General features: G+C 53.0%; 1 protein-coding gene across 16 annotated transcripts in view; it reads left to right on the top strand.

Annotated features, from left to right (window-relative positions):
* Tns1 (tensin 1) overlaps positions 1–21243 on the top strand; it is a 217421-nt gene that overhangs the window by 81111 nt on the left and 115067 nt on the right. Inside the window, exon 1 of one of the 16 annotated variants that reach the window (XM_050123788.1) lies at positions 6833–7027. The exons of 11 other annotated variants lie outside the window; for them this stretch is intronic. Coding sequence is in view for 2 of the 5 variants with exons in the window: in XM_050123784.1 (XP_049979741.1) it covers positions 8690–8830 (141 nt within the window). In the remaining 3 variants the exon portion in view is untranslated. Of the gene's footprint in view, positions 1–6832; positions 7028–8469; positions 8831–9825; positions 9963–11340; positions 11363–16584; positions 16696–21243 lie in introns of those variants that run through there. 4 more of the 16 variants (XM_050123784.1, XM_050123787.1, XM_050123790.1 and 1 more) reach the window with 4 other exon arrangements.

Below are 21243 nucleotides of genomic sequence, written 5' to 3'. Positions count from 1 at the left end.
CCAAGAACATCTAGGGGGCCTTAGTGGCCATCAGAGAGGCTTGGTGAGAAGGCTGTAGCTGGGAGGTACACAGTCTTCACTTACCCTGGGCCCTAAGGCTGCTGGATCCAAGTGCTTCTCCTGACTGGAAACTGAAGCCGTCTTAAGCGAGGGACACACCATCTATGTACTGGGGAAGAACAGTGGGCAGGCTGCCTGTCCCAGTGCATCTCCTGACCATGCTGTCCACCAGAGACTAGGACAGTCCCCCCACCAAGTGTAATTCCCGGAGGTGATGCAAATATGTGTGAATAAGACACAAATACAGTTGGTTGCTGGTTCTCAGAAAGGAACTCTTGGGGACAGTGGTATGGATGTGGCTTCAGGGGTTCCCTCTACAGGGGCCCTGGCCAGACCTCTCTCAGGGGTGACACCGATGAAAGCCTCCTTGGAGACAGTTCAGACTTTCTTAGCTGCAGCTGGAGGGGCACGGCTCAAATGCACAGACAGTGACTGATGTGGAGGGTGATCCTGGGGTCTGGCTTGCAGCCAGCTGAGCTTTTGATAAGTCAGAGCCCAGAGCAGTCTTTTTCCCCATGTCCCTTGAGGGACGAAGAGCTATACCCAAGTGTGCCCTCCCTCTGTGACCTGCATGCTGGTCCCTGCCCCCTCAGAGTCCAAGATGGAGCAGAGCGGGGCTCAGGTGCTAGAATGGGTGACTTCTCCATCATGGGAAGATGTTGAAGGTTCTTTCTTTCTTTCTTTCTTTCTTTCTTTCTTTCTTTCTTTCTTTCTTCCTTCCTTCCTTCCTTCCTTCCTTCCTTCCTTCCTTCCTTCCTTCCTTCCTTTCTTCCTTTTTTTTTAGATTTATTTATTTATTATGTATACAGTGTTCTGTCTGCACGCATGCCTGCAGGCCAGAAGAGGGCACCAGATCTCATTACAGGTGGTTGTGAGCCACCATGCGGTTGCTGGGAATTGAACTCAGGACCTTTGGAAGAGCAGTCAGTGCTCTTAACCTCTGAGCCATCTCTCCAGCCTGGTGCTCTTTCTTTATAGGGCATTTGATCTGACCCTGAGGATGTTGGGGGTGTGTTTGTCACAGATGGAGTTCCTCTAGAGTTCCCAGTTGAACTCTGGGGTGGCAGGGCTATGCTCAAATGCTGGCTGATCCTAGAGAAGGGCTCTGAGCTCAGGTCTAAGACCAGACAGGATCCTAGTCACTTTCCAGACGTCCCCGGGCCTTTTGAAATTCATGGTGTTCGTGTGGGGCCAGGGAGAGCCTCCCTGTAGACGGTCACTAGATACTGATTAAAGTGCCATGAAGGAAGATATGAAGACAGTTCCGGGAGGACCCGCCATTGTGGGCCTGGGGCTGTGAGGCCAGGACACTGCATTCAGTACATTGGGTCTTGACCCACTGGTGTCCTGTCTCTGGCATTGGACTTTCTTTGCTTCTTGTGTCCCTTCTTCCCTGTTCCGTCCTTTTCCAATGGAAGTGGCTGTTTCAGCACCTGGTCTGACATGGGGCATCCATCTCTCCCTGCCCTTCTCAATGGCTTTTCTGTTGCTTCACCCACAGCTCTGTTTCTTTTCTCCTCTGGTTCTCTGTGACCCCCTCTTTGTACCCCTCTCTCGGCTCCCAGCTTCCCCACCATATCTTTCTATGGTCTGTCTTCAGCAATAAGCATCCCATGGGCCCTGCTAGGTGCCAGGCACTGCCAGCTCCTTCTTGGGGTCTGGTCTCCTAACTTCCACGATCACCCTGTCTCTGCCTTCACAGTTAGCCTCCTGCTCTCCCTTCCCCCAGCTCCACGGGGCTCCAACACTGGTTATTATTCAGTTTTATGAGAAACCTCCAGGCCTGCCCCTGAATGGACTGACCACAACTGGAACCAGATGTGCAATCCAGGCTTGGGGATGTGAGGGAGGGATGGGGGAGGGAAAGGGCAAGACTGGCTTGAGGGGGGGCTGGGAAGCCCTGGGAACCTTGGTTGTCAGGGCCTAGAGGAAGGGAGGCAGGGAAGTCCTAGGCAGTTTGAAGAAGCAATGGGGAAGGAAAGAAGGGAGAAGCAGGCTTTTTCAGAAAGTGTCTTTATTGTGGATAGCTCCTGAAAACCAGGAAGAAGGCCGGCTTTTCCGTAGAAGCCTTCCAGCTCCTTGACTTCCTAGGGACTCTCTGAGTTCGAGGTTCCACTCAGGTATGGAAACAGGCAGTCTGGGAAAGAAGAACCCCCATTGGGCAGAGGTAGAGAGAGAAACCTCCAAAGGCTTGGATATCTGGAGGAGGGCGGCGTTTCAGAGGGGCCCCTATGCTGCTGCAGACCTGGGGGAGGGCAGGAGGCGTCTGGGGCCTCTGGGTATCAATGTGATGCTTCCTACATCCTCACAGACTCAGTCTTGCCGCAGCTGTGCAGCTGCAGAGATAAACGTTTGCCCAGATATCTTGTTGGAGTACTGTGTAGTACTTAGATGTTTCAAGTGTCCCCGTTACCCATTTATGAACAAGCCATCCATCAGGCTGTCTCTCTATGGTCCATTCATTTCACATTCACTGCACTATGTTTGAGCTGGGTGTTGGATAAAGTAGAGAAAGGAAAGGGAAAATACAAATTGGCCTTGGAGGCACAGGCACAAATGTGGCGGGTCCAGAGGAGGCCGGCTTGAGCAAGCTAGGGTCCTTCTTGGAGGATGGTATTTTTTTCTAAGTGATAATAGCATCAATTTGGTTTTTGTTGGTTTTTCAAGAAATGCTTTCTCTGTGTGGCCTTGGCTGTCCTGGAACATACTCTATAAACCAGGCTGGTCTTGAACTCAGAGCTCCGCCTGTCTCTGCCTCCTGAGTGCTGGGACTAAAGGTGTGCACCACTACTGCCCAGTTGCTGTTATGCATCTTGCATTCCTTCTGATCACAGGCATGCAGATGTGGGGAGACCCAAGAGCAGTTGCTCACAGTGATCCTAGAGGCCCCATGTCCCTGCCAATTATCTACCTCACTCTTCAGCCCCTTAGCTGCCTCTCAGGTGGTTGCTCACTACTGATGAAACTGCTCCCTTAAGGCCTTTGGTGTTTCACCTTCTTCCCCTGGGCTGCCTCTCTTGTCACTGTTATCACCCCAGAACCCTATTCCTGATAAAGGTTTGAAATTCTTATAGTTAGGTAGGGCCAGATGACAGACAGAACCAGTAGGACCATGAGAAGGCTATTGAATAGTCACCTTGAAGGTCAGGGTTCAAGCTCTCTCTTCTCAAAGAGGATCCTGTTCAGAATCGAGAAGGGCAAGATCCCTAAATGAGTGGCTGTAAAATCTGCACTGAAGGGCGGGCATGTAGCTCCGTTGACTGAGTGCTTACCCACCGTGCGTGGAGGGTTGCTTGGGTTTGAGCACAAGCACTGTGTAACCACATGTGGTGGTGCACTCCTAGAGTTCCGGCATTCAAGGATCAGAAACTGATGGTTGTCTCTGGCTGCATAGCAGATTTGAAGCCAGCTTGCACTTATAAGACCCTGTCTTCAAAACAAACGACAGTCCACAAAAGAAACTGCCCTGGAGGTCACAAAAGGGGTACCCTAGAGCTGCTCAGGTTTGACATCACTGGCTAACTTCGAGCCAGAAGTGAGGGGTCACCACATGGAGTTCCCACTCAAGCCGTGAGGTGGAGGGAGGAGAACGTGGTAAGCTTGCTGGTGTTTGAATGCTAGCAGAGAGAAGAAACAGTTGGGTGAGAAAGGTACAGAAATCAAAGCTGAAGGATGGAGAGGGAAAAGCTCTCTGAGGGAGAGCTGGGGTCAGACTTGACGCTGGGAGCCAGTGACTGATGTCAGTTGGGAGATTGTGTTATGAGTATAAAGGAGCTTTTGGGACCTGAGGTAAGAGGGGCTCCATGTTTCTGGTGTGTGACTTAACCCATGAAGAAAGGGGACAAAAGAGCCGGAATTGACATGGAATCTTCTGATTCCTTAACTGGATGGGGATGCCCAGGCTCCAGAGGGGTCCCTTAGTCTGGGTGTTGGTAGGAGAATAGGAATTAAGCAGACTGAGGGGATCCAAGATCACCTTTGACCCAGAGCGAAGGCAGTGAGTGGGAGACTTGGTTTGGGCCTGGTGAGGAGGCTTTAGCCAGGTCCCCATGGAGTTTATAATTTTCTTTGTGTTTGTCATTCCTGGACAGCGTGTATACACCAGTGGATGGACTGATGCCACTGTGGGGTTGTGGGTTCTGACATGCTGGGACTGGAGGTGTGGGGGCTTGAACTCCATTTCTATCTAGTGTAGGGGGGTTGTCTTCTCCGGAGGAAGGAGAGAGGGTGTGGGGGAAGGGTGATGATCTTCCCATATACGTTTTAAAGGAGTCACTCCTCTTCTTTTCCCAAGTGGTTTTCTTCTTACCGGGGTATTAGCTGGTCCTTGTGGCTCTGGCCTCAGCTGATCTGTAGCCTTGTTCCTCCCTTTGAGCCTTTCTCCTCCTGAACTGAACTGAAGCCTGCCCAAGGGAGGATTTGGCTGAATGAATAAAAACATCACAGAGTCCTTTGGATGTAAATTTATGCACATCAGAGCAAACTGAGGCCCAGGGATGTAGGTGACTAGCTCAGATGCACAAGGCACGAACCCTTCATACACACAAGCCCTTCTGGCTTGGGGCCAGAATTAGCAGGCACAGGTTCAAGTTCCTCCCTGGCATTCACTGGCTGTCCTGCCTGGCCTCTGACAGGGAATGTCCCCTAACCACTGTCAGGCGCCTGTCCTTAGCTGTGATGGCACAGTGAATGACGGCCGCCGACTCTTCTTCAAGTGTCCGGCATGAGGTGGCTGTGTGACAAGTGACTGTCCGCTTCTGTCCTAGTTTCATTTCTGTTATTGTGAAAAATACCCTACCACAAAGCAGCCTAAGGGAGAAAGAGGGGCCCATCATCAGTGGGGGTGGGGACTTCAAACAGCTGGCCGCGTCACATCCTCAGTCAAGAGCAGAGAGAAGCAAAGGCATGTATCCTTGCTTGCTCTCGGTCGGCTCCTTCGATTTCTCCTTTTCTCTACAGTCCAGGAACTCCTGCCTAGGAATGGGGCTACCCACGGTAAGCTGGGTCTTCCCACTTCAGTGAGATTAATCAGGACACAGATATGCTTATAGGCCAGCCCCACGTAGATAATCCCTTATCGAGAACCTCTTCCAGGTGATTCTAGATTGTGTCAAATTGACAACTTAAACTAACTATCCCTAGCACTTGGTCAGAGGCAGGGGCAGAGGCGGGAGGATCTCTGTGAGTTCGAGGTCAGCCTTGTCTATAGCAAGTTCCAGCCGGGGCTACATAGTGGGATTCAGCCTCAAAAAAAAAAAAAAAGAAAAGAAAAGAAAAAGAAGTGACCATTACATTTTCAGGAGACGCCTGTCTGCTTCTATCATTTATACATTGATCCAAACTTTTTAAGTGCTTTCCCCTTTATTATTTTTAGTATAAACACATTTCATAGACACAGAAAGTTGGAATGATTTTATGCTGGGCTGTCTAGATTCAGCAAATGTTTTGGTCTATCATTAGCCCTGCAAACTGGTGGGTTCTGCTCCACAGAATCCATAGGTGCTGATTGAAACTATTTGGGAAGAAACCCGTGACTGTCCCGAACAAGAACGGACTTCATAGTGTGGTCTTTCTTCCTTAAACAGCTCAGCAAGCTATTACTTACAGAGAGTGTTTATACAGTTTATATAATCCTGTTGTAGATTTTACAATTGTTCTAGCGGGGATTGAAAGCCAGTAGGAGCGGAGTAGCTACGGATGTGGCTCAGCTGGAATAGAACTTGCCTAGCGTGCAGGAGTTCCTGGGTTCAAGCCCTAGCTCCACATAAAACCTGGCATGGTAGCCCCTGCTTGTAATCCCAGCAAGGAGGGTGGAGGCAAAAAGATGGAAAGACCAAGGTCAGACTTAGTTAAACAGCTACTCCGGCACAGCCTAGGCTGGATGAGATTGTATTTGTAAATCAGTCATACAGGAATCTGTGTCTAAATTCTGTATAAACACTTTGTGCAAACTCTCTGCCCTTTCACATAAGGGATCTGATTATCCACAGTCCTGGTGTCCACCAGGGGCCCTGGAAACAGTACCCAGGGCAAAGATATGATTGTATGACATCTCCATCATCCTACTATATATTTTTTTTGGTCAGGGTCTCTGTGTAGCTTTGGCTGTGCTGAAACCAGGTTGCCCTTGAACTCCCAGAGATCCACTTGTCTCTCTGTCTCTCAAATTCTGGGATTACTGCCCCCTGGCCCCTTCATTTTACTTTTTTGGATGCATTCTAAAGAGAGTGGAAGCATACATTTTATGATCTGGAACTTTGCTCCAGTGACTTTTGAGTATAAGGTCATGTGTGTTCTAATTCACTCCAGGAAAAAAAGCAGATTAGCATGTCACATTTGACAGCCAAGGAAAAAGCAGGTTTCAGAGGAGAGATGGCTGGTAGCTGGTACCCAAGTGTGTTGGAAATGCAGCTTGTGTGTGTGTGTGTGTGTGTGTATTCTTCTCCTCCTCATCATCATCACGCAGTAACCTTTTGGCCTTGACTCCACAGTTGAGTCTTTTCTATGGGCTCCTCAACTTCTTAGCATCTTGATTCTTACCTGTCCCTACGCACCCTTGTTTGCTAAGCCCTCTGGTCTGTTCCCCAGAGAGCTGCTGGACAACTGGCCTACCCAGGTGCACTGTGGTACGGGCCTGGGGCCTGGTGGAGTACAGTTTGTGCAGCGGAGCGTAGCAGGGGTTAAAGGAGGCGGCGGTGGGGGGCGACGCGCTGACTCCGGGAAGGAGGCGGTGCCCCAGGCCGTCCGCCCGCCCGCCCGCCCGGGAGGGAGCCGGCAGCGGCAGCGCCCTGGGAGCGCTCACTCGCTCAGCTCACAGCAGCGGCCTTGGGACTGGCTCTGCTACCTCTGTCCTGTTGGTCAAGCTCACCGCCTCTCCAGGAGCCACCAGCTTCCTGCCAGCCCCGCCACCCGCCCTGCTACTGCCCACCGCCCTGGCCTGCCACCCAGTGGCTCCTCAGTTGGAAAGGTGAGCAGAGCGGATGCAGTCAGTGAGTGTGTGAATGAGCAAGGGTGCAGGGGATACAAACAGCCCAGCAGTCTGCACGCACTGATGTGTCATGTTCTCCTGAACTTGGGGAAGGTGCGGTCAACCCCTCCCCTGTCACACTTCTAGGCTAAACTAGCCCCTGGGGGCCCAACTTGTCAGCCCCGGAGCTGTCAGATGTTCCCCAGGTCTGCCAGAGATGTCTGGGGCGCGGCTGTCCCTGCAAGCGCTGAACCAGCTCCAGGAAGAGTTTTGTGTGCAGCTAAGTTGCTGGCATTAATAAGGCTTTATACAACAGGGAGCGGGGAGGGACCATTACCACCAGAGGCAAAGAGGCAAAGGAGGAGGGGGTCTCTTCCGCAATCTGGTAGGCAGAAAACTGTGAGCGAGCATGAGTCTTTTCCCTGCTAGTGGCTAGAACTTCCTTGGGGGTTCCTTCCTCTCTTTGGGGGCTCTCTCATCTGCCCCCCCCAAGATCTTTGTGCAGGGGAGGGTCTGGATGCAGAGGGTTAAAGTTAAAAGCTCTAGCATCAGTGTGTCCTCTCTGCATGGGTCCCATGCTCCCTTGACATGGGCACATCCTGGCATGTGTGCCCCTTGTCCCTCCCCCAGCCAGTAGGCTCATTCCTTCCTCACCCCTCTGGGCAGAAATGTCTAATCCAGGTGGTTAATGAACACACAGGGTCCCCCTGCACTGGTCCCTGCCTGCTACCCCTTACGAAGCTTGAAGAAGCCACCCACAGCTAACCTCAGGGCCAGGGCCAGTGTTGCCTGCCCAGATGTTTTAAGGCTGGCCTGTGTCCTAGTAGAAGAAACTAAAAGGGGGTGTCTGGGGGGTGGGGTGGGCAGAGAAGCCTGCTGGGCTCTTGGCTGGGCTCTTAGCAGGGGCGTGGGATAGGGTTAGGGGATGGAATGGTTACTGGTTGGGGAAGTTTCCAATATCGTGAGGTCAGGAAGGCAGTTGTGGTGGGAACAGAAGGGACAACTGGAAAGTGGGGTTCTGATGATTGGGGACCGGAGGCTTCTCTCTTGGAAGCCCTTTCTGTGTGGCCTAGCAGAGGTGGCGTGGGAGGTGGGAGGGAGGGCCCCTTTCCCTTCCTGAAGCTGCCTGGAGGTGGGGTGGGGACCATTGTGGCTCAGACTTGGCCTCCAGCGCCTCGTGCCCTTGCCAGCTGGTTGGCAGCTCTTGTCTGCCAGACCCCAGTTTTTCCTCAAGACCCAAAGCTTACTACAGCTGAAGGACCCTTAGCTCTAACGGCTCTGGCCCAAAACAGGGTGGGAGAGCCGTCCAGGTGGGAGAACCCCCCAACACTGGATTCCCAACATGGTCAATGGAGAAGGAGTTGAGAGGAGGGGTTAGGGGAGGGGTGAATGGGTGAGGGGCAGGACTTTGATCTGAAATTGAGGATTCTTGGGTGGTGTAGGAGATAGCCTAGGAATCTTTCTGACTCTCCAAGTCCTGGCCTTGAACTTCTGACTCTCTTTTCCTAGCCCTCACCCATACATCATAACTTATCTCCATTAGAGCTTAGTGTGGGCTATAGCCAGGAGGAGTGGGCTGAGATGAGGCACCTGGGACACCAGGGAGGAGGCCGCTGTTCTGGGGGCTAGGAAAGGGTGGGGTTGGAGATTTGCCTTGGAAGAATGAGGGTCGAACCAAGAGCGTCCAGAGGTTCTCTCTGGTCAGTGCGAGGATGGGCTTTGGTGTATGGTAATGAGTGGCCTGTCGCAGGGAGCAGTTCAGACAAGCTGGACACTGTGGAAGGATTCCTGCGCTGCGATGTGGTGAGAAAGACGACCTTTGAGGTCTCTGGGGATGCTGAGGTCCTGGGATTCTTAGGGTTGGGGAGTTCTCTGACTCTGGAATGGGGGCTGGGAGTGGGGGGTCAGAGTTGTGGCTTCAGGCTTTGGGCATGGGTGGGGACTTACAGGGTCGCCCTCTCTGACCTCCCTAGGGAATAATAGAGAGCCCTTGCATATGCCTCTCCCTGGCACCCATAGCGGACTGACTGTCCACCAGTCTGCCCCCAGCTGCTTACTTCACTGCTACTGTGGTGAGGTGCTTCCTGATGGCCACTCTGGCCCTGTGTTTAACTCCTCGAAGACTGGATGGAACCTCGGACCTTATGACACAGTGTAACTGGGGAGAGGATGGCATGTGTCGCAGGTCTTTGGTTTTTTGTTTTTGTTTTTTCGAGACAGGGTTTCTCTGTAGCTTTGGAGCCTGTCCTGGAACTAGCTCTTGTAGACCAGGCTGGTCTCGACCTTACAGAGATCGCCTGCCTCTGCCTCCTGAGTGCTGGGACTATGTGCACCACCACTGCCCGGCCATGTCACAGGACAAGGACTGGTTTCCATGTCGGGCATTCTGAGAGCCTGCCCTGCATAGCCCAAGAGCAATGCCAGACTCTGTGAATCAGGAGAACCCCGGAGCGGGCCTCAGTTTCCCTCTTTACAGATACTTTATGGTTGTCAAGCCTTCACTAAGTGGCTTGCTTAATAACCAGTGTGTGGGGGTAGAGGTGGGGGTGGGAAAAAAAGCCAAGGGCATTTGTTGTTCTCAAGAGACTCTCAGAGGGGTAGGAGAGGAACAGGTGACCTCCCTGTGGCCTCTTCAAACCTGTTTTCCCTGGGAAGGAGAGGCAATGGGGGTTGATACTTCCCCAACTCAATGCTGGGGGTGTGGCTTCCTACAGGGAAGTGTGTGTGTGTGTGTGTGTGTGTGTGTGTGTGTGTGTGTGTGTGTCCTGATGGCTTCCCTTGGGGTTAGGACCCTCCTCGGACTCCATCTGTTCTAGCTCAGCTTGCCTAACTCAGTTTGCCTCTCCCTACCATCCGTTCTATGGATGCCTGTGGCCCCTTTGCTCCTGAGCATGGACCCAGAGGTTACTGTATAGGGCCCTCTGCCTCCAACCAGGTCAGTAGCTTTAACCTTCTGGCTTCCTCTGAAGGGGAAGTCCTTCTCATTTTCTAACTGTTATTCCTGTCTACAGCCAGGAGGTAGGGGAGGCTTCTTAATCAGGGCATTTTTCCTCTGGATAAAAGGGACCTAGCGATGAGGGAGAGCAGGGGAGGAATGTAAGGGCATAGACTGAGCTGCGGGCTGTTCATCGTTGCCTCTCACTTAAGTTTTCCTAACCTAGAAAGGGAAACTGAGGTTTTCGGGATAGAGATTTGTCAGAAGATCCCCCCTGCATGCCTCCTGCCCCCAACAAAACAAATCAGAAGGGAGCATGATGGATGGATGACTGTGGGGGAGGGAGAAGGTTGTTTTTAGACGCTGGGGAGGGACAGGCTTCCACTTTGTCCCCAGCATTATCCCCCGAGGCCTCTGGCTCCCTGGCTCCCTGGCTGGCTGGCTTTTAGCTTTCCAGAGCCATTAGGCATGTAGAGGTGTGGGCATAAGCCAGCTGGGAAAGGAATGGTGGGGGTGGCAAGGATGCCAGTGTTAAAGGCTGGGCTGCCTCCATGGACAGCCTGTGCCGGCAGCTGGAGTCTCTAGGGTAGCTGATTCCTGGTCTCTCCTTGTCCTCACCTTGGTTTCTTTGAGGGAGTTGGACCTGTCATGGGAGGGGACTGGGACAGTCACTGGCCCTTCCTCCTCCAGGGCTGTGCTGGGCTGTGTGTTCCCTGCCTTTTTAGGGCTTTGAGCTTGCAGCTCAGGCCTGAGCACCGGGTAGGTCAGGGACTTGCGCAGAAGGGTGGATCCAGGGATCTATCAGATGAGAGCCACAGGAGGTCCCCTGTGAGCGAGCTCTCCAACCCCTGCCACTGGAAACTCCCTCCTGGGACCTTCCTAGCCTCTTGGAGTGAATGTGAGACCCATTTGCTGCAAGTGTCCCTTGATCTCATCTGTAGGTCTCTGGCTGCATTGCTGCTCCCTGGCTGTGTAATGTCTTTTGCTTCCCAGGTGATGCTTTTGGTGTCAACTGAGGCTGGAGGTCTCAACAAGAGATTAGGCCTCTTGGGGCCTCAGTTTTCTCTCTAAAATGGGACAGTAGTATTTACCTCATGGCACGGGCATTGGGTTTGAATGGATTCATCGATTTAAAGTGCTTTGAAGTATGGGGTGCAGGTCAGCTGGTAGCATGCTCGCCTAGCCTGCACAGAACTCGGGGTTCTTTCCCCTGCGCTGCATACATTTGGCATGGTGGGGGACACCTGTAATGACAACCCTGGAGAGGTGGAGGCAGGAGGATCAGGGGTTCAAGATCATCTATGACTGTAGAGTAAGTTCAAAGGTCAGCTTGGGATACAGAAAAACAGAAACAAACGTCTGAAACCAAGCAAGCCGAAGCGCTTTGTCAGTTAACACTGGTAAGTGTCCTAATCAGTGGTGTCATTCATTCCAGAGCCTGCCTCATGGTTGGCCCCACTCTCTCTGATCATAGTTGTTTCTTCCCTACAATGGAGAGAGTCATGGGCTTCCCTTAAGGGGCGCTAGTAGCAGAGCAGGGTCTTCCTTCCCTGACTTTGCCTCCCTAGGAGGAAGGCCTAGAGTTGACAAGACCTCAGACTTGTCTCCCCAGAGAGCCAGAGCAGATATGTGTTTATGGAGGATTCTGAGAAAGTTGCTATCCCAGTAAACAAGTCCCTCGGGGATCCCTTCCCACCCTCCAGACAACCACTGTTTGCATTAGAACCTCCCAGGCCTGGCAAGGGCCTAACTTGTTTCCAAACAGGATATCCTTGACCTTAGCCATAGGGAGTTTTACATTTTAGAGTGGGAATCCCGGGTAACCATTGCAAACTGGCTTAGATCCTTCTCCGGGGCTTCTGAAAGTCTGACATCTTGCTACCGTCTAACTCAGTCCCTTGTTGGTCAGGGGTGGGAATAACCACCCCAGCCCTTCCTGTGTGTACACAGGAGCTGAGAGCTTTCCCGATTGGTCAGTAGGTCTCCCAGCGGCTCCCATTCCCCTCTCAGGCCTCTACCCTCTTTGGGGTCTATGGTTCTCTGGTATCTCTGCCATTCCTCCACCAAGGATCAGCTTTTTGCCTTGCTCTCTTACCCAGTGATTCCCCACCCAGGAGGCTGAGGCTGCACTGGGTCAGGGGTGAACACAGTTTCCGGACCCTTGGCCCGCCCAGTTGCAGCTGCAAAATGCATCGAGAGTTCCTTTGAAGGAAGAATGATCTTAGGCTGGTCATGATGACCACTGGAAGGGCTGTCTCTGGCTTCCCTCCTCTGCCCCTCTGGACCTTTGATCCTTGAGAGATGAGAAGTGGACCTCACCTTGAACACATCCTCCACCAGCCCGGGCTATCAGCAGGTCCATAGCCATTCTTCAGGGAGAGGGCTGAGGTTCAGTGCTGGGCTTGGTGATAGCAGCGGGTAGGACTATGGCTGAAGAACCCTGGCCCAAGGCAGTTCAGGAATGGAGTTCTTCCAGTGGTGCTCAGACTGGCCTGGCTCCCTTCCCACTGGGCCTCAGTGTCCTCACTTAGCAGCCAGCAGGTTGGAGAGGTGCACCGGAGGCCTCTAAAGGGCATCTGCCAGTGGGGGGTGGGGGTGGCTCCTCGAGTCCCTGGCTGTGAAACTTCACCTTGGGTTGACCTTGCTTCTCTCCCGCCCCTCCCCCACCTCTGGCAGTGGCTGGCAGGAAGTCCTGCCTGATTAGGGCCCTAATCACCGGCTGAGACTCCCAGAATCGCAGAGCTGGTGAAGCAGAGAGGGGCTGGGCTAAGGAGGGGGAGTATGAGACCAGGGCCCTGGCTGCCTGCCTGCCATCTGGGTCTGGAGGAGATGGACTCCTGGGTTTGGGTTCCTTGGGTCCGGCAATGCCCATGAGCATGCCGAGGAGGCCGGGAGTCGGGGCCAATCCAGCTGGGCCTGGGGACCATCCTGATTTCACAGTAACAGCCTTTTAGGGCATCCACTCTGTGCCAGGCAGGGTGCCAGATATGGGGCTGGAAAGGCCACTGAGACACCTTCTAGTGGGAGACAAAGGGGCGTAGACAGCGCCTCTGCAAAATGCTGCAGAAGCAGGGCTGGAAGCCGTGTACGTGAGTTGGTGGGGTAGCTGAGGTCATTTGAGATGGACTTGGAAGGTTGAGGAGTTTCACAGAGGGACTTGTTCAGGTATGGGGCAGGCACGCAGGTAAGGATGGATAACATGACTCCCTGTGCCTTCCAGCTCTGCTACTGACTCCCTATGTGACATTGGCCGGGCCTCAGTGCCTGAGTCTTAAGATGAGAGACGCATTCCAGCACAGTCTTGTGTGCTGTGGGGGAGTTGAAACAAGATTCCGTGTGCAAAATGCTTGGCACAGTAAATGTGGTTTAAAGAGGGAACCTGCCACAAAGAGTGGCTTTGGGGAGAGCCCAGAGGCCTTGCTTGGGTGGCAAGGGGTGGGAGGTTTCCTGGGCCAAGTCAAAGTAGGGAGCAGCGGAGGGAAGTTTACATAGGAGCGAGCATCACGATGAGGTTGTGGTTTAGGAAGGGGCTGGACAGGGAGGCCTGAGGATGAGCTCCTGTCAGGAACTGTCTGTGTTCTGCACCTGTGTCCTTCACCCCTAGGACTGGGAAGTCCTCTTGGTGTGACTGTGCCCCGAGACCAGAGCCTGCTGGCTGTGGAGCCCTCCCCAGCAAGGCTTCTTGATGAGCTGTGCTGAAGTGAGGTGGAACGAGGGTGGAGTGCAGGGGTCAAGGGGCTCCTTGAGGGGGTATCTTTGACGGTGTGTCCCAGAACATAGTAGGTCCTCTGTGCTGAATGAATAAATGAACAAATAAATGGTCAAGGGTATCCCTTAGTCTGGTCTCCTGGAAGTCAGCAGCACCCATATAAGTGGTTGGTGAGGGTGGGGACAGGGTGGCCTGTTTAAAGCCAGAGGCCAGCACATCACAGTTGCAAGTGCTCGGGGCACTTTATGATGAAGGAGGAGAGGGAATCTCAGGGACCTTCATTTCTTGGAGTGGGGATTATCCTAAGGTAGTGTGGCCTTGGGGTTAAGTCATAGGCTTGGCAGCCGAACCGTCTGGCTTCGAATCCTGACTCTACCTCTGACAGGAAGTGCAAACATGGACAGCTTACTGTTTGTACTGTGAAATGTGAGAAATGGAGAAGTGTGGCTGGCCAGCTCCGCACTCTGTAACCTCTGCCACCATAGCTGCTGCTGTTATTGATGCCAGGCCAGGGAGCAGATTGCGAGAGGGGGCTTCTGGCTAGGGCCGAACTAGCAGATGCCTAGAGGGGAATGGGAGAACCTGAGAGATGGATGAACTCCTCCAATGGTTTAGTTACCCTCAGATAACTACATAGGGGGCAGTTGCTGCCCTCGAGCTCTGTGGCTGAGCAGAATATGGGAGCAGAGGGACCCTGATAGTTAGGGGTGAGGGGGTAGGAATGAAAAAGGAGAGGTGAGCAGGAGGAAGCCAGGACTCTTGAAATTCCCCAGCTGGGACCCCAAGAATTCCACTCCTTGTCTTGTGCCAGAGGGCCTAGTCTTCAGCCTGTAACCCGAGGTCCTGGACTCTGTCTCCTGCCTTTTAAGAGTGATGCCTGCTTCTGGCGCTAGCTGGAGCCTTCAGCTCTCCTGGTGACTGACCTGGCTGCAGGATCTCCAGGCTTCCTCTTCACTTCCTGAATTGCTACTCCCACTGTGGGCACTGCAGCAGCTCCGCAAGAGAGGGAGAATACATTTAGGGAGACTGACTCCCCTCTCTGAGGTAGGGGAGGTATTGCTGAGGGTGCTGGAGGAACGCAGGGTGCTAGGAGTGGGGTCAGGCCGCTAGTTGCTGACTTTGATGCTGTGCAACTTTGGGCAGTTTAATTTCCCCTTCTGAGCGTCTGGAATGAGGAGTGGGGCCTAGAAGAGTTCTTCCCTTCCCGCCATGGAGCTTTCTGAATGTAGGCTCCTGTTCTTGTCGAGACTGGGCTCCCGGGTATCGTCCAGCATCCTCTGGGATGCTGGCAGAGATGCTGGGAAGCTCCCTTTTGGTCCTGGGTTGGGCTGTTCTGTGTCTGGGGACAGTGACCATTCCTTTAGGCATCTGTTTCTTGGAACAGAGCAGAGGGCAGCAGCAGCTGTTCCTGTGGGCAGACCAGTGTCTGGTGTGTCCCTATGACTCAGGTGGGGTTGCTCTGGCAAGAGGGAGGAGAACCATGTGTCTTCTGGCTTCTCCATGGCCACTCTCAGGGACCAGAGTGGGAGGTTTGACTTGCCAAGGCAAAGTGAGTAACTTGTGAGTAATGGCTTGGTGTCTCTAGGGCAGGTGGCTCTTAGACTTCCCAGAGTGTTACTGGCGTGCTGGGATGCTCCCCAAAGGCTGCTGAATTTCAGTCTCAGAACCCAAGCTCCACCCCCTTTATTATTATTTTGAGGAAAGGGTCCTGACGGGGTTCAAACCTTGGCTATGCCCCCATCTGTGCCCCCTCTGATTCTGGCTGTACTAGTTCTACCCACCACCATCTGGGCTCTCACCCCTCCTCAGCGTGGTCAGCAGCTGCATCTGACTTTCAGTGGACTGGCTGAAGGGCACAGAGTTTGCAGTTCGTTGCTTCTGGATTTTTGTCTAGTTTAGCTCCTCCTGGCTGTGCGACCTTGGCCAGTGCACTCTTGTTTAAGTTTAGGTGGCTTCCGGTGGAAAAGGGGGAATCACTTGTATCTGGTGGATTAAAAAGGATCACACGTACAGTGGATCCCAATACTGAAGTTCCTGTTTTGGCGCTTGCATGCTTTTGAAGCTGTTTACCCTCCAGTCAGCCCCAACCTTCTTGCAATGCTCGGTTCTGACCCTTCTAGCCTCCTATACATACGTGTTTGTATGTGTGCGTGTGAACATTCTCCCTTCTGTTCTTACAGGATAGGCAGAGCCCAGGCAACCAGCAAGTTCAAGTTTAAGGATAATGCTTTACTGCCTCAGGCTGCAGTAGAGGGCCCAGTTCCTTTAGATATCTGGGGATGGGTGGGTTGTAGAGACCTGATGGTGCTCCAAGGACCCTCAGACCTCCGGTTCACTTTCATCTGCCGCTTTCCCACATCTGGCTTCCCGCTGCACTTGGCTCCGGCTCCTCAGTGCTCCGGGTCACACAGGCAGCTGGATATGTTGGCAGTGCCTTCGTGAGCCTGTTCTGGGGTGGGGCCAGAGGGCCAGGGAGTGACTTTGCATCTGGCAGAGTGGTGTGGTGGTGTGTGTGCTGGGTGCAGAGTGTGTGGTGCCTGGAGCATTGAGAGCTGTGTGTGGTCATCAGGGTGTTGTCTGTGGGTGTCTCTGGGTTACAAAGTCTCTATCTGATGGGCACTTTCTCTCCTCATCTCCAACCTGCCTGCTCTCTGAGCAACGAGAGCCAGTTCTGTTGCTGCCTTCCTTCCCTGCCTCCCTATCAGTGTGCATCCCTGCGCTTTTCCCGGGAACAAGGAAACATGACTGGGGTGGATATGCGTCACAGAGAGCTAAACAATGCTGGTTGCAGCCAGGCTTGCTCCGGCCTCAGGGCTGGCCCTGCTTCAAGTCTCTGTTGCTGTCTAATTGGGAGCAAGAAGGGCTTCCTGCCTCTCGCCACAGATGGTCTTAAAGGAGATTCGTGAAGCCGGGTTGCCCTGCTCTAGGGACTTCTGGCTTTCGGGGCTCTGGGCAGGTCTTGTCATTGCTCACTAATGCCCCTGCCATCTGTGGGTCAGATGTTTCTGCAGGAATGACTTTCAGGTAACTGAAGCTCATACTACATAAAGGGTGGAAATCTTAGACCAGTGTTTTGATGGAAATTGCCGTTGAATAGTTGTCTTTGGTTGATGGTAGATGGGCTCTTCAAATGCTTTTTTATTTTTGCTTTATGTGTATGAGTGTTTTGCCCACATGTGTATATGTACACATATATGTGCACATGGTGGAGGCCTGAAGAAGTTGTCAGATAGTCTGAAGTTCTAGATGGTTGTGAGCCACCACGTAGGTGCTGGGAATCCGACCCAGGTTTTCTGCAAGAGCAGAAAGCATTTTTTGACCACTGAGCCATCCTTCCAGCCTAGATGAGAATCGACCCCTTCCTCTATCCTGCAGTTTCTCAGTTTCTTCCATAAAAGGGGGCCGGCAGTGGAACTTACATCACAGGGTGGAGCTGGGGATTCGGTGAGTGGAGACGTGTCAGTGAGAGCATTGAGGCACACAGCGGCCCCGTTGCGTTGTGTCCCAGGCATTTTTACAGACGGGAGCTCAGTCAACTTCATCTTCACCCTTTGCAGGGTGGGGAGGGCATATGCTCTACAGCTGAGCTACACCCTTAGCCCAATCACAGCCTCATTAACTGTTCCCAACCAGACTGAGAAGTAGTTCTCATCTGTCCCTTTTACGTGTGAGGATGCTGAGAGGGAAGGAGTTAAGGCGTGTCTGAGCCCACACCCGTCTTGTAGTCCAGCCAGTCCCTTGCTTTTTAGTTGGACACTTGTGGCCTCTTGGAGGTGTTCAGGAATTCGCAAAGGGCATCTGTGCACGGAAGGTGTGATGGCCCTGGGGAGCAGAACCTGCTCCCGAGTGATGGGGTTAGTTTAGTGCTGAGCTATTTAGAGTTATGAGCAGGACAAAATGATCCTCCAAGGGTCCAGGAGACATGAAGTTCACAGATAGACTCTGAGGCTGTGGAATTTCCCCTGACAAACACGAGGCTGGCTTTGCTCTCATCCTGCTTTGGCAAGCTTGAAGGCCTTTAAAAAAGAGAAGTAGACATCGGGAAGGACTTCCTGTCAGCCCCGTTAGGCTATTTAGGGAGTCCGGAGAATCAACAGAAATTTAAGACATTTCTTCAGATTTGTGATGACCTTTTTAACATTTTGGTGCTGCTGAAATTGGAGTCATCCTGAGGCTGGATGGGCGCAGTGACTGTGTTTACCGTTTCTCCATCTCCAAGGCTGGCATCCTGAGGCTGGGGATGAGGTGCATTTGGCCTGGCATGCATGACACCCTGGTTTTAAACCTTTGTAATACCAAACCCTGGGCGGTGTGGTGCACACCTGTAATCCCAGTACTTGAAAGGTACAGGCAGGAGGATCAGAAGGTCAAGGCCATTCTCCGGTAAACAGAACGAATCAACCAGTCATCTGGGATTTTGGATCAAGAACTTCCTAAAAATTAGGAAACAGGGTGGAGTTCATGCTTCGAAGGGAGCCCTGCAGCTTTTTAAGGGCAGAGGTCTGTGTGCCATGGTCGCACTGCTCAGCATCGGGTGGCCTGGCTGAGGAGGCAGGGGGCTGATGCCCCCGGGGAACCTTCTCTGCAGTGGCTGCCTCAGCTCAACTTCTGCCCCCACCTTACCCCATCGTGCTCAGCCTTCCATGACATGCCGGGGGCAGCTGATCCAGCCCCCAGCAGCTCTTGAGACCATTGGCTCTGTGGATTTTCCCATTGCTCCTAATTTTTTTTTCCCTTCCAGGCATCCTTCCTGCTTCCTCGTTCTAATATGGTTTAGGGCCAAAGGTTTTTGTTCCTTAATGTTCTTATGTAGGGACAGAAACCCTCAGTGGGGAGTGAGGGATGAGGAAGACACCTCCTGGGTGTGACCTTGGGAAAAACAGACGGACAGTTGTCTTAGGGCAAGAATGGCCTCTTCCAACTTCCACTGTCGCAGTTCAGGCAGATTTATAAGTCTGTTTACATGCCTGTCTCCTCCCGAGGCCACAACTTCCGTCCAGGGTTGGGTCCGGTCCTTGGTTCTCTTTCCCCTCTTTCTCCTCAGCTGGGAGCTCTGTCACCTTGGCCTGAGTGACGCTTGGCTCTGTTTCTTGGGCCTGTCACTTCCTCTGGCCCTCTCTTCTATCAGAACTTTGACCAAGCCCATAGCCTGTCCTTGGACCAGCTTCTAGGAACTTCCTAGAAGTCACCTCTGTGCCCATAGGCTGTGCCACCCAGGCCCCTGCAGCAAACGCCCCGCCCGAGGAGGAGTGGGGCTTCCACTTGTCTGCAGTTCAGAGCCTGGTTCCTGTGTTCAGTATCTAATTTCCCAGCTGCATACTGGGCTATTCCCCACCCCCCGCCCCTGGTACTGGGAATCGAACCCACGACCTTGTGCATGTTAGGTGAGCACTCTACCACAGTGCTATATTACCAGCCCTCTTAATGGTGATATTAAAAAAAAAAAAAAGCCCTGTTTTTGTTCTGAGACAGCAACACAGTCTTGAAACTTCAGTTCCCGAACCTCAGTCTCCCACATAGCTGAGATTCCAGGCCTGTGCTAACAAGCCTGGCTTCTGCCATCTTCTCCTTTAAGTGCCCCCTCTGTCCCCCTTGAGCACCCTCTTCAGGCTGTCTTCTGTCCCCTTCAGAGCCTCTTCTCACCTCCGTGCAGCTGCCTCTTTCAGGACGGCCTCCTAGCTGCCAGCCCCGCCCCTCTCTGATCCCTTGCTCTTGACCGGCTCTGGAGGTTCCCGGGGTACTGCAGGGGCCTGGACTTCTGCTTCAGCTGGGCCCAACAGGTTACACGTTGCTCACCTGGGTTTGCTGTCCTCCCTGCCAGAGGCCATGGCTTCCATGGAAGATCCCTTGGTCCTCACTGGGCAAGCCTCGAGGCCGTGGGCGGCATGGAGTCAGTCTGGAGCCTTCCTGGGGCAGAGCCCTGCTTCTGTGCTCACTCGCTCTTTACTGGGGTGTAACCTTAGGCTGCAGATGTTGACTTCTCTGTGCCTCGCTCTTCCTTGTCTGTGAAATGGGCTGTGAAGCTCTCCAACAGAGGGCAGAATTTGTGAGAAAAGAGCAGGAAATGGCACAGGGGTTTTGTGGGAAGGTTGAGAAGTGGGCATCGGGGGTGGTTCCATAGGTCCCTACGGGCTGTTACAGTTGTGTTAGGATGTTTGGACTGGATCCCCCTCATTCACGATACTAAGGCCTTTAGGCTGGGGAGTAGCATGGCTAGTGTACACTTTAGAACTGGCTTCCTGGGGCTGGAGAGATGGCTAAGCTGTTAAAGGCTAGGCTCACAAGCGAAAATGTAGGAAATGACTTCCTGAAGAGACCAAGGACTAGAGAGGAGATCCTGGGAAGGGTCAGGGCCTCCATGTCTTTGACTCAGGGCATGACAATGGTGATACACGGGAGACTTGGGGGAATGGGGAAAAGGAAGAGGGAAGCAAAGATGTGTAGATTTTGGCTTGAATGATGTTGGGTAGCTCAGAGGAGGGTTAGTTGCCAGAATATTGACATTGGCTGGTGTCAGGCCCAGGGCCCAGCCATGCCCTCTAGCTGTGCCCCTTTCTCCATCCCACCATGTTTCCCGGCCATTGTCTGCCATTTGCTCTTATGACCATGGGTTGCAATCTTGAACTTCAGGCCTGTGTCCAGTAGGTGCCTGGAGCTCAGATTCTATTGCTCACAAACCCATCCTAGTGAGCAGCCTTACTCCTTTCCCAGCTGCCCCAATGTTGGGGGGCAGCAAGCATGACCATTGTGTTGGCTTCTTGGGCTTCTAGGGTTGGGCTCCCCAGGTAGCCCATCTTTAGAATTGCTGGGCAGCCCATGGAACCTATAGGGCAGTGGTTCTCAACCAGGGGGTCGTCACCCCCTGGAGGGGGCATATATCAGATGTTTACATTATGATTCATAACAGCAAAATTACAGTCGTGAAGAGGCAACGAAATCATTATAGAGTTGGGCGTCACCGTAGCATGAGGAACTATATTAAAGGGCCATAGCATTAGGAAGGCTGGAGCCACTGCTGTAGGGTGTTGATTCCAGTTGCTGTTGTGTGCCGTCTTCCCGGCCAACTCTGAAGGGGATTGGCTTAATAAGGTCTACTTGCATCATAGCTCGGTATGCTCTCCCCTCCTTCGCCCTCGCTCCTTAGCTGTTAGGGACCTTCTGACTGGGGGTTGCTCTGAACGCTGCATTCCTGGGCACACCTGGTCATCTCGTCCTCTTTCAGGCTGGCTGTTTGATTGTGTGGGGTGTGAGAGTCACGTCTGTATGTGGAGAGACACGTGGAGGGGTCTACCAGGAGATGAGTTTCCCTCCGTGAGTAGCCCATCTGACAACTGTGTAGGACCTGGCAGTGGGCCAGGCAGCCAATGGCAGGTGCCCTGGAAGAGGATTCAAGCCAAAGAAGCTACTTGGGGACATAGTAGGGTAGTGCTGGGGACCTTATGGGTTCTGGGAACAAAATTCTGAGTCAGAATCTGAGGCAGCAATGGGTCCTGTCTTCCCCAAGTTTTAATCTAGGCAGGGCTCCTTTATAGGAAGGGAAGCCCCCTCCAATTCTCTGTCATCACTGGAGCT

Source organism: Alexandromys fortis, unplaced genomic scaffold (genome assembly GCF_014885135.2).
Source record: "Alexandromys fortis isolate MF-2015 unplaced genomic scaffold, M_Fortis_MF-2015_v1.1 scaffold_220, whole genome shotgun sequence".
NCBI classification, from domain to species: Eukaryota; Metazoa; Chordata; class Mammalia; order Rodentia; family Cricetidae; genus Alexandromys; species Alexandromys fortis.
The sequence above is the reverse complement of the archived record's forward strand: the minus strand, read 5'-3'. Positions and strand labels throughout refer to the sequence as shown.